This window comes from Scomber scombrus, chromosome 17 (assembly GCF_963691925.1).
Source record: "Scomber scombrus chromosome 17, fScoSco1.1, whole genome shotgun sequence".
NCBI classification, from domain to species: Eukaryota; Metazoa; Chordata; class Actinopteri; order Scombriformes; family Scombridae; genus Scomber; species Scomber scombrus.
Genome location: NC_084986.1, coordinates 11,980,209 through 11,997,893, shown reverse-complemented (window position 1 = coordinate 11,997,893; position 17,685 = coordinate 11,980,209). Strand labels below are relative to the sequence as shown.

At 38.9% G+C, this 17,685-nt stretch overlaps 1 protein-coding gene across 1 annotated transcript; it reads left to right on the top strand.

Annotated features, from left to right (window-relative positions):
- The first annotated feature begins 9,331 nt into the window (after positions 1–9,331).
- chga (chromogranin A) lies at positions 9,332–16,709 on the top strand. The gene is made up of 8 exons (XM_062437795.1): positions 9,332–9,377; positions 9,666–9,715; positions 10,563–10,656; positions 12,205–12,273; positions 12,385–12,471; positions 14,322–14,636; positions 15,464–15,821; positions 16,628–16,709. The coding sequence occupies exons 1-8, from the start codon at positions 9,332–9,334 to the stop codon at positions 16,707–16,709; spliced, it is 1,101 nt and encodes a 366-aa protein (XP_062293779.1).
- Positions 16,710–17,685: the final 976 nt, after the last annotated feature.

The following is a 17,685-nucleotide window of genomic DNA, read 5'->3' as shown; positions in this document are numbered from 1 at the left end:
ACTGAGCTGTTGAGGGCGGGCGTGACAAAAGTGACAAAGCTGTAAAACTGAGCATCCCATTGTGCAGTCTGTAGGGGTGACCCATTGACTGGCCCGTACACACTACTATGGAGTGGCTTTGGATCGCCGTGGCAACATGTGTGCTCACGTCCTGCTCTGTCAAAGGTAAGTGCTGGAACAAGCAGGAGGGCAGAGCACATGTGAGGCAGCGTGCCTGTATTTATTGTTACAGCAGCCTCTGAAACAGGGCCCTTTTTTTGAGACAGGTTGTTTCTGGTTCACATAATGTTACAATCTGGTCACAAAAACACCGGACAAGTACAGATGGCAGCAACCAAAGTAAAGGTTGTTGTAGTTTACTAAAACTAAATTGAATTGAGACTTATCTCTGTGCTGTAAATGACATTTTTTTGACCAGTTTCAAATGGACAGTTTGGAAATAATCCTTCTCTCTAAGGCGACGACTGGTGGTGGGAGTATGAAGAGGGGATACGACACTACAGCAAGGAGGCCCTCAATAAGGTACAGTTTAAACCTGTGTCAAAAATCTGGTTTGACAGAACGTAACGATTTTGTTCATCATGTAAACAGGCAAGTTCTGACAGGTTAAGTAAAAAAAAAAAATTTGACAAAATGAAAACACATGAAAAGCTACTTTTAATGCTAGATTGTTAGGACCACCGAGCACACCGCATGGATCACCAGGCATCCTGAGTATGTGCAGAACAAGCACAGCTGTAACACACTAAAGACAAGAAAGCAAAACAACAGACAGTAAATTAAAGATGATACATTTGCAGGGAAGAGGTATCAAAGAAAAAAACATCTATATAGCACATGATCTGTATCAGGAATGTATCGGTTATTCTCACTTGTTGCTTTCTCAGGAGTTTCCAGAGAAAACACGACCAGTGAGCTTCAAACATCGCCCGTTCCAGTGCCCAGACATGGGCCCCTCTCCCTCTGTCCCCTCCTCAGGTCTGTCACGTGATCACCCCCCTGTTCTTCCTCCAAGAGTTGAAACACTAGATTAAATCGATTGTCTCTTTCACTCTCTTTTAAAAAAAAAATCTCCACTTACACTCTATCTTTTTGTCCAGTTGAGTTTGTGAAGGCGGCTGATATCAAAGTCATCGCTGCCTTGGGGGATTCTCTGACAGTAGGTGGTATTTGTTTTGTTTTTTTCTATCTGCTGCAGTGGTTGTATAGTGTATAGTGTATACTTTACAACATGTCTACAGTAGCTGGAATTGTCAATTGTCTATTATAAAATGTACACAGTATGATAAAAAACAAAATGCCATAGATCGGTTGTTCCCGACCTTTTATGGCTTTAAGAAAAAAATTATTTTCATTAAGTCCTGATCACATTTTTTCTGTGATGTGATGTTGTGTTCTTCCCTTTCAGACGGCCATAGGTGCCAACGCCACCACTGTCCTTGGGATTCCTATTGAGTTTCGTTATGTTTCATGGAGGTGACAAATACCATGTGTAACAACTGTAATAATGCTCTCCGACAGATAATAACTGACATGTGATGGACTCTCCTGAGTGAAGAATGAGCATCAATTCTATTACAAGCTGTCTACATGAGAGACCTCTCCTTGTAGGACCTCTCGCCATGTCTCACCATGTAGTCAGATTATAATAGAGTTGATCCTTTGTGATGATGAAGTGTTCTTTAGTTACATAAAAAAGGCTTCAATATGCCAGTTGAACATTGTGACTTTGAGTTTTCATCTTAAAAACAACAGATTTGCACATAATTAACATTACATTAACTGTACACTTAAAATTGTAATTTTAACTTCATCTTGCAGCATCGGAGGCTACGGATCATTTCAGGATGTCATTACTTTGGCAAGTAAGATGTCTTAATCACATGATAACTTAGCATTCTCACAGCATACAGCACAAGCAACCAAAGAGAACATTTTCCTGACTTATCTCTCATTGCCTGTTTTAGATATCATCAAGTTGTTTAATCCCAAACTGCTTGGCGCAGCTCCCGGCAAGACGGTCCATGGGATGCACGCTCACATCAGTGAAACAGGCTTTAACCTGGCTGTGACTGGACAAAACACCTTGTAAGGCCTCGTCAGTGTGACGTGCACTGAAGTAATAAAATCATTCCTCATTCTGCACCAGACTTTCAGTTTCATGACCAACTGAGAACAATTTGAATCATTTAAACCTTGGTTTTCTTCCCAACCAGTAGCTTTTAACCTGATATGTCATGTTATTATGCAACATTTATCTAAAAATCACAATTTTATCTGACGACATGCTTCAGGCTACTTATACTGAGACAGTGTATTCTTTTACAAAAATGTATAAGCCGTGACCTTCTGTTTTATGTATTAATGAGATTTTTGTTTCTTTTTAGCAATCTTCCTGGACAGACGAGACATTTGATTGACACACTGAGAGATTATGAGGTACAGCAATAGTTGTTTATTTAAGATTTCCTGAAAATATCCCGAAATATCATTCTGTGCCTGTGTTTTTCTTCCTGGCATGACTCATCATGCTGTTTTTCAAGGGTCTGAACTTTGAGGAGGACTGGAAACTTTTGACTATTCTCATGGGCATGAATGACATCTGTGATTACTGCAAAGATAAGGTTTGTCCTTTTCTCTCTTTGAATGCAGAGTTTACTTCAATTTAAAAAAAAATCTCATTAATCTCTGCAGAGTCTCTGTGTTCTCTCTAGGCTCTCTTTTCAGTGGATAACTTCATTCACTATATGACCGTCTCCTTGGAAATGCTGATGAACGAGGTGAAGTCAAAGAAAAGGAATACTGTTTTGGGATTTTTATCTTCTGCGATGCAATTGCATTTAGAGCTTGCTTGTGTTTCGCTTCAGGTTCCTCGTATGATCGTTAATGTTGTTCAGATCCTGCCCATGAAGACTCTAAGGGAGGTGCAGAAGCCCACCCCAGGGTGCCTGCTCCAGCGGTAATGTTAAGCCACATCTTACCACATGATTTTTCCATAAGCCTTCAATAAGTGGCTAAACCTTGCAGCAGATACATGTAACTGGCTTCCTGTGTGTGCAGTGTGCATGTGGCCCTGCTGGTATTTGGGTTCATTAACATTAGAAAGTCACCACAGGAATATTTTTCATATAACATTTTGGCTCTGTTTTTTATATATATGTGTGTATCTGTGTATATATAATTCAACACCTGATATCTCTTTCAAATCAAGTTTAACACTTTACTTGTTCCTTGTACTACGATTTCACCGCTCCATTTTTTTTTTCTTCTAAATTTTAAACTGATTTAGGTCTTTCTGCTCGTGCCTGATTGAGCCACAACCCGGGTCTCCTGAACTGCAGGAGCTTGTAGAAATCAATCTGGAGTTCCAGGTGCAGTTTACAAATCTCACCTCATGAAATTGAGTTGTTCCTTTTGAAAATGCATCTTTGAAGCACCATAAGGTGCAGACTGGTGTTAAAGACCCTTAAAATGTCCACAAGTCATTTGCATTCTTGCCTTTATTGATACACTATATGTGAGAAAATTGATTGATTGATTTTAATATGTCTTCTGTTCAAAGAAAAAACTTGAGGAGCTTCTGTTCAGCGATCATTTCTTCAAGAAAGACTTTGCTGTTGTGCATCAGCCCTTTCTGAAACAAGCTGACCCTCCTCGCCTCCCGGTATCTATTTGTCCTCACCCCAAAAGCCTTAACAATATCACTGTGGCATAAGTGTCTGCTTTCAGGAGATGAATCAGCGTGAAACACAACACAGTAATGATTGAATCATTATGATCTCGAGTGTGACTGCTGTAGCTTTAGTTTTGTTAACACGAAGCTGAAAAAGAGAGATAAAAAATCACATTTCACTGACAACACACTCCATCAGTGAATCAACCCTAGTTGATGTTTTATCTCTCTGAGCAGGATGGGAAGATCGATATGACCTTCTTCACTCACGACTGCTTCCACTTCACCATAAAGGGGCACGAGGAGCTGGCCAAGGGACTGTGGAATAACATGGTGAACAATAAATTATAATACTTCATTTTATTTATAAGCAAAAGAAGTTGAAGGTCCACAATCAACCCATTGCTATTCAGAATGATTTATTGTGTGAAGAAATGTCTGTGCTCATAAAATTATGAAATATATGAATATGAATAATCTGATAGAAAAGGGTAGCTCACAAATGTCAGCAAATGAAGGACACATATTCTTTTTGATTTGCACAGAAATCTTTTTAATTACACCGAAGAGTTCAGTGATGCCACAAATCTCTGTCTCCTCTTCACAGTTTCAACCTGAGGGTGAAAAGATGATTGTGAGCAGCTTCTCCAACCCCATCAGTCTCATCTGTCCACCAATAGTAAGACAGCTCTCAACATTAACTTTTTTTTGTTATTTGTTACACCACCAGGATAGCATACAGTATTATCTGTGTATTTTAATTGAATGAAAGGTTTTAATGAAACAGCTCAACCAACAAATGAACCAGTTCAATTTTATTCTTAACAAGGTGATATAGCGAGTGAACAAAGACTACAGTTACTACAGCTAAATCCATTTTCTAAAGTATGTCTTAAGGTTTTAGTATGTTTCCCTATGTGCAAGGTGGATTCAAATCTTTATAGTACTTATTGACATTTTTTTAGGTCAGAGTTTTATTAGTGCCCCTACGCTAATGTAGCTGCAAGCAGTGACTATTTAAAAATCTTTTTCTGAGCTCAGACCTCAGAGATTTTAGAGTTAGTGACTGAACAGCAAACTTTTACTGCTAAACCTGATCAATTTCACATCCATTTTCATCTTTTGGGTTTGAGTTTAAACATACCTCATGAATGCTGGATTTTTGTGTCAAATATCAGATTTTTTTTAATGCACCAAACAGTCCCTGTTTGCAGTTGCTTTGCTGTGCCACAGTGAACACGATTTTGACCAAAATAAAAAGATGAATAAATAAAAGTATAAGAAAAGATAAATAAATAAAAATAAGTCTTCAAGCAGACTCTCATACAGCTATAAAATGAATGGAAATCAGTGGATGTCTGGGTAAAACATGCAAAACTACTTGTATGATCATTTTATCTCCATATCTCAAACTGATTCTCTGTCTCTGTAGGAACACCCGTATATCTTCACCCGACCGCTCGCCAAGTCGGGCCAGTCTGAACTTCAGTGTGAAGCTCCGTCGCAGGCTGCCATCCTCCTGCTGCTCTCGCTCCTTGTGGGTCTTGGATTTATGTAGCTTCCACTCTGCAGAACTATTTTAAAAGAACTGTATTAGTTATTGTTGAGGGAGTTGATACAGTGTTTAAAGAAGAGTTTGTGAGCCACTTTTTGCACTTTGCATTTCGGTGGCAACAAATACAGAAGAAGCAACGAGACAATAACTGCAGTTTCAAAATCTCTAAACCAAGACAGTGAACTGCAGAATCCTGCCACCTAAATATATTCAGCTGGAAATAGAGGTGACTCATTTTGGCTGTTTTTGGCCATCAGTTTTCTCTGCAACGATTGCTGCTCATATTCGGAAGATTTTATATATTTTTTCTTTTTGAATTTCAATTCATCCTTTCTGCACCAAGAAGATACACCTCTGATTACACTGACGCTGAGGGGATGGAAAGATCTCTGTGTCTCTCACAGTTATGATCCAGACCAGGTGTATTTTTAATGAAGAGTCTTGCCTTGTGCAGCTTTAATAATACTGTATTATTTAATCTGAATTACAGATATTGTAATTAGTGAAACAAGATGTTAACAATTTTTGAATTCTTTATGTGACATTTATACATTCATACATAAAACATTAAAGTAATTAGACTTTGCCCAAAAAGCTAAGTGAATGTTTGTTAAATCTGTGAGAGTCGTATTATTATTGGTTGATCAGCCTGTTGGTACCTCAACCAAATCCTGAATTACTTCAGTTTTTCAGGTCAGCTTTTCCAAGACATAATTACATATTGCATTAATGACCTCATCAAAATCCACTTACCTGATCTGACCAAACTTGTTGGCTTTATATTCATTCTTACATCTCACTGCTGCCCACTGCGCCCACACCCTCCTGCCAGAAGGCCCTGATTAGCTCAGTGAAATGATTTATAGATAAGAAATAAGTTGTCGTCCATATTACCAATCGTAGATTTTCCCCAGTAAGCTGTGACTCTTCAAACCGGAGACGGTTTAGTCACACGTCTGTTCCTCAGGGCTGCTGCTGGCCCACTTTCATTTGGCTGCTTGACTGTCCTCTACTACCTGCATTATTATACACTGAGCACAAGAAGAGGAGGGAAAGTAAGCCACCAGAGCAATACACACTCTGTATGATGAGGAGCAAAACCACTTAATACAGTGCATGCTATAGGATGGCAAACAATGTAGTAAATGCTGTTGATCTATACAAACAAAAATCATGTTTAACATGAGGAGCTGTGATATATGATCATCCACTACTCCTCTATTTATTAGCTTTCTTGTTAAACAGAGCATATTGACTCTGTTAACCGAGTATAATTAAACAAAAAGAGAAAAGCAGGTGTAAGCTATATTAAGCTCATCTCAGGTTACTTGCTTAGAAATGTTAATTTAGCCTTTGAATGAAAATGAAACCACACAGTGAATCATGTAGAGCAAAATGAGGCACTTTTCTAAAACTTGTTTCAAGGTAAACAAGTCTTACAAGTCATAATGCACTTTTGGAGTATTGACTTTTCACATTAAAAATGTGATAATAGACCGAGGATGGTTTATTTTCCATTGCCTTTAGGCAAAAAAATATGTCATTCATGGTGTCCCTATTTTCTTCCATTCTCTTGCATATAGCAGTAACCTGAATTTCAATCAGTCCCTGTCCACTGTTGGATTACACAATGGCCGTATTATTGGATTCAAAGATGACCCTTTTCATGTTTAAACAAAGCCGTTGCCGGTTCATACGTGGACAAATGCGGATCTGGCTCTGACGCAAATTGGCCTTTATTGTTTTCTCTGAAAGCGTAATGAGATCTTGGTGGATGGTTGCCGTAGGCAATTTGAAACAGCAAATACTCCAGCCCACACTTCGGTAACCTTTTTTTAAATGAATGTGTCAGTAACAAAAGATAAAATTACCTCATAAGCCTACGTACATCTGGCACCCAGCACCTGTGAGGTAAAAGATAGCAAACAATTTAAGGATGTTCCACAGGTTGGTTGTACTGTATGTATAATATGTCTTCCTCGTTAAAACTAGGCAGACCTTTATGTGCAGTAATGATAGCGTGAAGAACAGGAATCAATTGTACATTATTTGTTTTGTTTGAGCACTAACAAAGGACTCTCAAAGAGGAATCCACTTATTATAAACCACTTTGAAAATAATGATGCGTGTACTACTATGTGTCAGATACACTGCCTAAAAAAGTATTCACCTGATGAAATCGATGATTTATTGTCTTTCACCATTGAATTGAAATGTATTTAATGTGACTTTTCTTACATTGATCAACAGAAAAATACCCTTACTATCAAGGGTACTATTAATCAGTATTTACCCTCCAAGTCAGTATTTACTAGATTCATTAGATGCATCTTTACAGCAAGTGCAGCTTTGAGTCTACAGAGATAGGTTTCTTAAATTTTCTTCTTTACAAAACTGCTCATATTTTGTCAGGTTGCATGAGAGACAGTGGGTGAAAAGCCTTCTCCAAGTTCAGTCACAAATTCTCAGCAGGGTTAAGATCTAGATTTTAGACTAGACTCTTCTAAACCGTGTAGCTTTGGCTTCATGCTTAAGCTTATAGTCTTGCTCAAAAAGCTTCTCCCAGGTCATCTCTTGAAGACTGCATAAGGTTTTCCTCCAGGATTTTCCTGTATCTTATTGCAGTCCTCTACCTTCATAAGACTTAATGCTGTGAGGATGCAGAGAAGGATCCACACAGCATGCTTCACAGTGGACTCCTTCTGAGTTATCACAGGTTTCTTGGTGTGTGCTCTCCTTCTTGCACAGGCACTTGGTCTTTGAGGACAGCCTGCTCTAAGAAGATTTGCAGCTGTGGCTAACTATTTACACGATTGATTTAGCTGTCCTCCAAGGGGATGTTCGGCGACTTGGAAAAAAAATTCTCCTGACTTTTGTTCTTCAATCACATTTTTACAGAGTTGCTTGGGGTGCTATCATGTCTTCATGGTGTAGGTCTTGCCACAATATGAACTCACCAGAGGTTTGACCATCCAGATACAGGTGTAGGTTTCTACTACACAACAGGTGATCTCCATTGAACTAATTATGTGACTTCTTAAGTCAATAGCCTGGACCAATGATGATTTAGGTGTCTCCTTTTAAAAGGTGGGTGAATTTTATATTTGTGATTAATTACATTTTTTGTAAAGATCTGTTTGACATTAAAGGATCTCTTCTGTATTGATCGGTGTCAAAAAACCCACATTACATCAAACATGACTACTTTCAAGAAGGATTTATACCTTTTATAAAGCTTATTTATTAAGTATTAACTCATATTTGTAGTTATTACCCGGTTGTATATTGGTTAAATTGTGTTTTTTTCTTGGGTTATCGGTCATGAAGTATGAAAAAAAAGGCTTGTTTATTTAATCCTTGCACCAGTGGGGACTATTATAGCAATGGCAGCAATACATTTTCAATAAACTGTCACCTAGCAACACATTTAGGTAGTCAAGGGACTTGATCAGCAAATACAGTACATCTTTGTCTTGTATGGGAACACTACATTATGGAGATAGAGGCACAATCTGTGTGTCCATTCACACGTCTACAAGCCTGTTTGATTAAACACACCTGCCTATGATTATTGTATTTTTTATGTTCACAAGAAAGGTCACTCATGCAGCAGAGCTTTGTAACTCTTTGTAATCATGTAAACCTGCCTGACAGGCCAAGACCTGCATTTAATTACAATAAATTAAAATGCTGACATCTCAAAATCTCCTACACAGAAACAGCAGCCACTTTGCTACCATACACATGAAGCTACTTCAAACTGTATACGCCCTGACAACCAACGAGGTATGATCAGGTGCAATAGTAATCATTTGTCCGAGGATGATGTCATTTCCTTTCTCCACATCTCCCCTATAAAAGCGGGCGCTGTTGCGGTGAGCTGTTGGTGGAGAGACAGGAGAGGACGAGGCTGCCGGGTCACCGATGCTGCAGGAAATTTAGCTCTCCAGAAATACCGAAAGGCGGCTAAGTTTTGTTCAGAATGCGTCCCTAATCCATCGACTTTCTTCTTCAAAAAGGGAGAGAAATCTAACCTTCTGAAATAAGCTTCGCTATTTTTCCTATTCCTGGAGAGCTTTAATACGCCTCGTCTTTTCCAAAACATGATCGGGAGAGGATTGTTCATTTTGACGATACTGTCCAACTGCGGTGAGAAAACGCACAACCTAATTTAAGTTAATTGACATTTAGGTTTGGTTTGTGGAGAGAAATCTGCATAAAAGATGTGACTGTGCCGGTGTTCAGCACCAAGGACAGCGTCAAGCATCTTTAATTGCGGTGAAGGCAATCGGGCAAAAGATGGAGTGAATATCTACCGCACCTTTGACACATTCGGTCTCCTGTCACTAAGACAGACAGTGAGGACAAAAAAAAAAGGTTTATGAAAATAGCAGATAATGATTGCATGTCTCTTTCCCCTTTTCTCTTCTCTTGCAGTTCTGTCATTGCCAGTGACTTCAAGTCAGCTGGAGAATGAAGACGTAAAGGTAAAGACTGTTCATTAGAAGTATTATTTGTATTGATATTAGTCATTGTACTAGTGGAGATAGCAACAGAGTGAAGCTGCTTTATTGAATGTAAACCATTTAGCACATCTAACAAATGATATGCACTGACAAAATATATCATTCTGGCCTGTCACACTCAAAAGGAAAACAGTGATTGGAAATACTTAATCAACACAATTTAACTCATTTAAGTGCCTCCTCAACTGGGCAATCTCAGCATAACCTTGTTAAAATCAATAGATACCATTTTGAGAGCAATAAGCCTTGATCCAGGTGATTTGGTATTGCTGGATTTGTTTCACATAGTAGAAGAGAGAAAGAGAGAGAGAAAAGCAGTTTCTAGAATTGGATTTGGAGAGGTGAAGATAGAAAGGGAAGATGTGGGCAACGTGTGAAAGAGGGATAAAAGTCATGAAATGGGACTGAGTAATGTTCACAGATCTGAGAGGGAGAAGCAGAGCGATTTGAAAAATCCTTCTGGATGTGGGATTGGCTTGACATTGAAAACACAATGGGAAATGAAAATGATTTTGATCTCTCATCTGAGAGTTTCACATCTTTGAATTACTGTAGGGGCGAGTGAATGCAAGAGCTTTAATCAGAAGAAATTAAATATATTAAACTGTGAGATTCAATTCCAAGTTCCCATATAGCCCATGAAGTGGAGTATTGTAACTCATGCTGGTCCTAATAATTTCCCAGTTTTACATAGCAAATAGCACCAAGTGAGACTCACCAAAAGCTGACAGTTCAACAATTATCACGAAATATCCAAATGTCACAGTGTAAGGTTTTGAAACATTTTGGGTGCTACCTGTGTCTGCAGGTGATGAAATGCATCGTGGAGGCGCTGGCTGATGTGCTATCAAGACCCCACCCCATGCCTGTCAGTGAGGAGTGTCAGGTGACTCTAAAGACAGGTAAGCCAGCCCCAAAAGATATTAGACATCTGCACATTTTGTTTTTTGATTGTATTTACATATAACATGCCCACTGTAAAGCCAAAGCTCAAGGATTCAAACTTCCTTTTAAAACTGAACCAGCCCAAAGCCCAAATATATCCAATTTGCTGTCATATATAACAAAGAAAAACAACATCCAAAAAGCTGGTGAAGAGATGGGTTTTTTTGTCAAATTAACTTAAAAATGACTGGAAATATTAACATATCATCAAAATAGCTGACAATAATTTCTTGTCAATACACTAGGATTAATTGTTTAAGCTGGAGATGTCATTATGGTCCATTCTTTGTTCATCTAACTGCCACAGTTGCTATTAAATTGGATCACTTATCTGAGATCAGAAATCGATCCAAACTAAAAGACTGATTCTTTGATTGATTCTTGACTGATTCCCTTTCATAAATCCTCTATTATTATATAATGTGCCACATTATAAACTGTACAATACTGAATCGAGTCAAATTACAACATTAGATATTTTTTATTCCTTTGCCATTGTTTATTATGAGGGTATTTTCTGCCCTGAAGCTTTTAGAACAGCCCTTTTAAGGGTATATTTTCCATGTAAGAATTCAATAAAGCAATGTTTTTTATGTAATGTGAACTCTGAATGTGCAATGACTTCAAAAAGTATGCAACTCTAAAATGTTTTCTGTCTCTTCTTTACAATGTTTTCTATAAAACAAAAAGGAGGTTTTTAGTTATATTCATCTTCATTATGATCAACTCACCGTGGTTATGACTATTCAGTGATTTGCCTACATGTGTGTATGTGTTAACTGACACAAACCTAACACAGGAGCATCACTCTCTTTCATCCTGAGAGCATGATGCCCACATCATAAGGTTAATGGATTGATGCAGTGGCTTCTGGGTAAAATCCCTCTGCAGAGTGTTATATACAGCAAGGTCACTAGCACTCACTAAAGACTATTCAGTTACATGGTTGGTGTATTACCTTGATGCCGTCCTTGTTGTAAAAAATCAATTGGAGCCTTACTCACCGAGTGTTTGTTACTGAGAGAAACTGTACACCACCAGAGGGACGAAAAGAGAGGAAGGAAGAGAAAGGGGAAGTCAAGAAATACAATAAAAGGAAAGAAAGATGAGGACAGTACAAAGGAAGATCACAGACTGATATTAGAGCAAAATACAGTCCAGTAGTTGTCCTTTTGTGCTTGCTGCAGACAGTATGCGGTGCCGTTTGTGGGTCAGCAGAAAGTCCAGTGCTCACTGCTGCTGTGATTTACTTGGGGGAGTCTCTGTGGGCCAAATGATTAATTGTCCTCTTGCTTTGAAAGCAGTAAATTTCAGGGCAGTTAACTCTGGCAAACCACTGAAGCAAATTGCTGAGTCCTTAGATAGTAAAGGGGGAAAGACATATACCTGTGTTTGACTACTGCAGGATCATTAGATTGCCTTTTGTCTGTTCTTTCCTTTCTTGAGCAAGGTAGTTAACCACTTATTTGTATGTGTTTTAATCTGTTTTTTTATGTGTTTTGCAGATGACAGGCTTGTGACTATCCTTCGCCATCATAACTTTCTGAAGGAGCTGCAGGAGATTGCTGTTCATGGTGAGTCACAGATGATAAACACTGGCGTTTGTGTTCTTCTCTGCTGTTTACATGTTTGTAAAGATAACAGGTATAGAGAGAAAGCATGAATGCCCTAAATTTGAATTCTAGGTAGTCAAGAGAGAGCTCAGCTCCTACGAGATGCTGGCATACCAGACCAGGCAACACAAACTCCTCAGACCACAGATGACGCTGCTGGTAAGTTCCTTTTTACGAGCTCTGATTCCTGGAAAGACCTTCACCTTGCTGAACAAAGAGTCAAGTGCAGCCATAATATGTGAAAGAGATATGTGAAATTGGACACCCTGATAAGTTATCTGAAGCTTAGGGGAATAGGAATAGGGGCCCAGACTCTAGGCAGATAGTGTTTAAAATATATGTTTACTAGCATGTTATTGAGATTTAAAAATAAAATAAAATTTAAAAATGCATGTGTAACCCAAGACCCTACCAGGTACTATTTATGGTCCCAAAACATATATTCCGTTAGTATAAACACTGATTAAATAGGTAAGAAGAGACATTTAGCAAGTGGAAATAATGGTATAAATTAAATGGATATTAGAGTAGACTAACAAGCATAGAAGTCCCTGGCTGTTCAGGGTATTCTGGCTTAAACATATTTTAGTAGCAGCGGCTGCCTGAAGCTCTTGTTGAAAACAGACATCAATAATGACATTTTTATAGTGCTAATAAGCTCATTCCACACTTGTGGACTTCCGCAAACCTCACCAGGGCTTGTACATTTAAGTTGACTAGTTTTACCAATTTTTTAATCACCGTTATCACAGACCCCTCCATTTTGACGAATATCTAATCAACATGTTAAAATGCAGCAGCTGCCAAAAAGATATATTACTTTCATTATTTCCCATTTTACGCTGTCAGCAAAGCAGGGCTGACAGACACAAGAGAAGTGCTGAGGTGAATTTAAACTCTGCTGATGCTTTCTATGGACAGAATCAGGCCATGCACCTGACAGCTCACCTAGCCTTTAGAAGTCAGTGCCAGAGTATGTGTAAAGCACACAGTGGACACATGACAAAAACAAAGGTTAAGACAGGGTGCATTTGTGTATGTGTATGTATCAAAAATAAGTTCCATAAACTCTGTTCAGCTCTAACAGACAAAGAACTGATAATGTTATTATTATTATTATTATTATTATTATTAGTATTATTATATTATTATTATTATTATTATTATTATTATTATTATTAGTATTATTATTAAGATGAACACAGACAAAAGAAGACAGAAAACCAATGTAATTATTTAAATATACAAAATATGTTCTTTTAATTGCTAAATTGTTTTATGATAGCATTTATTGTATAGAAATAATAAATATTATGACATTGTGTTTCATTATAATACATGCACACATATTTTGTATTCATTCTTACTACTGACAGTGCTTTTACTTGTCATGTTAATGATGGCCATTGAGAGTCTGATAATTTCCGCAAATTTTCACAAACTCAGATATCTGTAACTGCTAAAAAATGCAACACTTATTTCTATTCTTGATTAATCTGATAATTGATGAGCTGATTAATTGTTTGGTCTAAAAAAAATGGTTCAATGTGACCGGAATCCAAAGTGAGGTCTTTGTCCGTTCAAGAGTCCCAAACCCAAAGATTCAATGTACAAACAATACAAAATAGAGAAAAGTAGCAAACATTTACATTTTACAGACTCAAATATTTTACTTAATTGGTAAATGAATTTGCCATCAATCCACTAATCTGATATTAATTTCACCTCCCACACTAGTATCATTTTACTGTTGAAGAGCAGGAAAATATGGATCATAAAATTACAAAGGCATGCACACTTAAACATCACATGATCGATGATTTCACTATTTCACTTCAAATCTTACACACTGACCCTCTCCATAAGGAAAAACATTCATGCTTGACAGTTGAGGTACAAAACAACTCCTGTAATAAACCATAGTGCTTTTATGTAGGCACCCTCTGTTAGCATCACAGGAAAATCAATTTCTCCTAGTAAATTAAATTCCCACCCCTCCCCTTTCTCAGATCGATCCATGTTGGAGGCTCTAGGAGGCCCTGGTGAAAGGACTATCCTGTCCCAAAAGAGGAGGGCAGGAAATGGCGATGGAGAAGAAGAAAAGGATGAAAGCCTGGGAGATGGAGAGTCACAGGAGGACAGTGACATCGGTGGAGAGGTGCAAGCAAAGCGGGACAATGACGAGAAACCAAGAAGTCACGTCTCGGAGTCTGCGGATGACTGGAGCGAGGGCAAGGCTGAAAAGAGGCAGGAAGAAGAAGTATACGAAGAGAAGCAAGAAAAGTCTGAGGAGAATTTAGAAGAGGAAAACAAGACCAAGAAAGGCTAGTGGAGATTTCTTCCTTAATGTTTGCCTAACTTTTATGTGCTTCATCTTAATGAAAATTAAAAAAAAAAAAAAAACACACACACACACACAAAAAGGCGAGGTAAAAACAGAAAGACACTAAATACATGATGGGCTGAAGTCGAGCAAAGGCAGATACTGGAGCAGAATCATAAGATAAAGAGAGTGCAAAATAAACTGCCTTGTAAATTAAACCGCCTGCCACCACAGCCCTGCCTGATTGATAGAAGTGCTTCCATTTACATGATGAGCCCCCTGCAGAGGAGCGAGGCCAACATGGCTGGCATACTGACAGGCAGCATACCAGCAGAAATGATTAAACATCTCCATGTCCTAGAATTCAAATGAGCTGATGTGCACAACTGGAATCCTTTACCACAATCTCTAAAATCTTCCTTACAAGTGCAGAGATCAAACTGTAATCAAGATGTAGCTTTTTCTACCTCCCAACCTTTCGATAAATCAACAAAAATCATTTTTACAAAGATGAAATACAATAAAAATTCTTTAAAAAGGGGAGCTTTAGCCAAGTAATCTGATTATGACAGCCATGCTGTTAATTTCTACAAAGTACAGCTAGCAGCGCTGGGGGAAAAGCTGCCAGCTGGCAAGAAATATTTCATTACAAGAAGTGGAATCTTGCTGATGGTGGAGAGTATTCTTGCTGGGGGTCTGGTAGAGGTGTCTCAGTGAGAAAAATAAAAAAGTACTCTTTCTATTTCATTTTCTCAGGTGCAGGATCTGATGAAAAGAGAGATGCAACCAGACGCAACAGTTCAAAAGAGAAGAAATTTGATGATGAAGACGAGGAGGAGAAAGACAAGAGATCCGGACTCTTCTCACACAAACTGGAGGACAAAGAGGAGGAGCAGGAGGAGGAAGAGGATGAAGGAGAAATGAAGAGAGGGAGCAGGGAGGGCCTGAAGCGATGGACCAAGAGAGCCAAGGGGTTGTCATTGAAGAAGAAAGCAGTCGGGAAGGACGTGCAGGAGCTCAACAGTCAGCAAGAAGTGCCCCATCATTCGAAGGAGGTCACAGAGGAGGACGTGGTCAAGAAGAAAAAGAGTCCAGAGGAGAAGGAGCTGCAGATGATTGCTCGAAGGGCACCGGAGGAGAGGAGGGGGTCGGAGGAGGAGGGCAGCGCCAGCCGAAAGTCTGAGGTGTGCTGCAGATCCCTTTATCTTCCAACAATAAGCTGACAGCTTAAAGGAATGGTTTGACATTATGGAAAATGGTTTTTCATGCCAAGATTTAAATGAGAAAATCAATACCACTCTCATGCCTTTATAACAACAAAGAAGCTAAAGCCAGCAGCCAGTTAGCTTAGCACTAGAAACAGTGAGGCAGGTAGCCTGATGGTAACACAATCCACCTACTGGTACTTCTACTTAGCTTTTGTTATAGCTTGTCTGTCCTCTGGTTAAATACACAGAACATAAAGGTTGTATGCAGGGTTATCTGCTGAGCTATTTCTTGGCTTGATGCACTCAAGCCCAAAAACTGTACAAAGTTAACAAACCAGATATAACTTGTTAATAAGTGAGCTAGAGGTATTGGTTGACTTTTACTCCTTGTAGTGCTGAGTTGACTGCCTTTCCTGCTCAATGCCAAAACCTGAGTCAGGTTTCTGTGTTTTACTGTCACAAAAATGAATCGGAATCCCTCCTACAGCTCAAAATCCTGTTAAGATACAAAATGGCACAGCTGCTGCTTGGTAGGAGTTCAAAGGAAGCTATTTAGACTGTCATAGCCTCGATAGCTTCAACTCTTAAACATTTATTCCAACAGTGAGGCTAAAGAGGCTTACTGCAGAGCAGCAATTAATGGAAACTGATAATGTCAGGATATTTTTCGAAAGCTGTTGTTTCTATGAAACGTCAGCCAGTCTATCATTGTTTGCATTCTCCTCATTTTCTGTGTCTCAGCCTTTTTCCTTCACTTTCTCTCCTCTCATTATATCTACAGGAGCCGGGAGATTGAAAGCCTGGCAGCCATCGAGTCAGAGCTTGAAAATGTTGCCCAGAAACTCCATGAGCTGCGGCGAGGCTGAGAGAGGGAGAGGGAGAGGGAGAGGGAGAGGGAGAGGAGAGGGAGAGGGAGAGAGAGAGAGAGAGAGAGAGAGAGAGGAGAGAGAGAGAGAGAAGAGAGAGAGAGAGAGAGAGAGAGAGAGAGAGAGCAGAGAGAGAGAGAGAGAGAGAGAGAGAGAGAGAGAGAGAGAGAGAGAGAGAGAGAGAGAGAGAGAGAGAGATCGGTACAGGGTTGACACCACAACCTCCTCTGCCTCCTCGTCCTCCTCCGCTTTACCAGCTGCCTGGTTTCCACAGATAGCGCGTGTGAATATGTGACAAGATTTTATCTTTTGCTATTTTTCTTGAGGATGTCCACTTACACCACGCTGCTGCAGCCTCTCTTGTGACACTCTGTCGTTCACATAGATTAGCATTCAGTAGATGCACATTGCAGCTAGACACTAAAAATATACAAAAACAATACAATAAACTCACAGCAATGCTCCTAAAGGAATATTTCTTCGTCAGTGAAGGATGACAACTCGTTTTCTTTCATGTTATCTGACAATCATCTCTCTCTCTCTGTAAATCTGTCTTGCCTGCTTTTCAAATTATTTTAACACTGCATATTGATTTATGTGAAATGTTGAGGCAGATCCAGGTATACACACACCAACAAGGTGAGGTTGTACAGTAACGGCATGTATGTATGTACAAAGCTTTTTCTGGATTGCTTACTTACTGATGAAGATGAGGAATAGATGCTTACATTATATAGACAGACTCTGATCAAGTTAAGGCAATAAGTGAACATTTTTAGGGGATAAATGGCTGGATTGTAAAATTGTCATGAATTTCTGTAAGAAAAGATTGAATAGCTTATCTGGAAATCTATGTTTGATAAATCCTTTTATTGCCTCTAAAATCAAATAAATATTTGCGTAATAGAATTAATGCAATAAACTCAGCATACTACCACATTTACAACTGCGTAGGTATCTTAATGGGTGTTCAAAC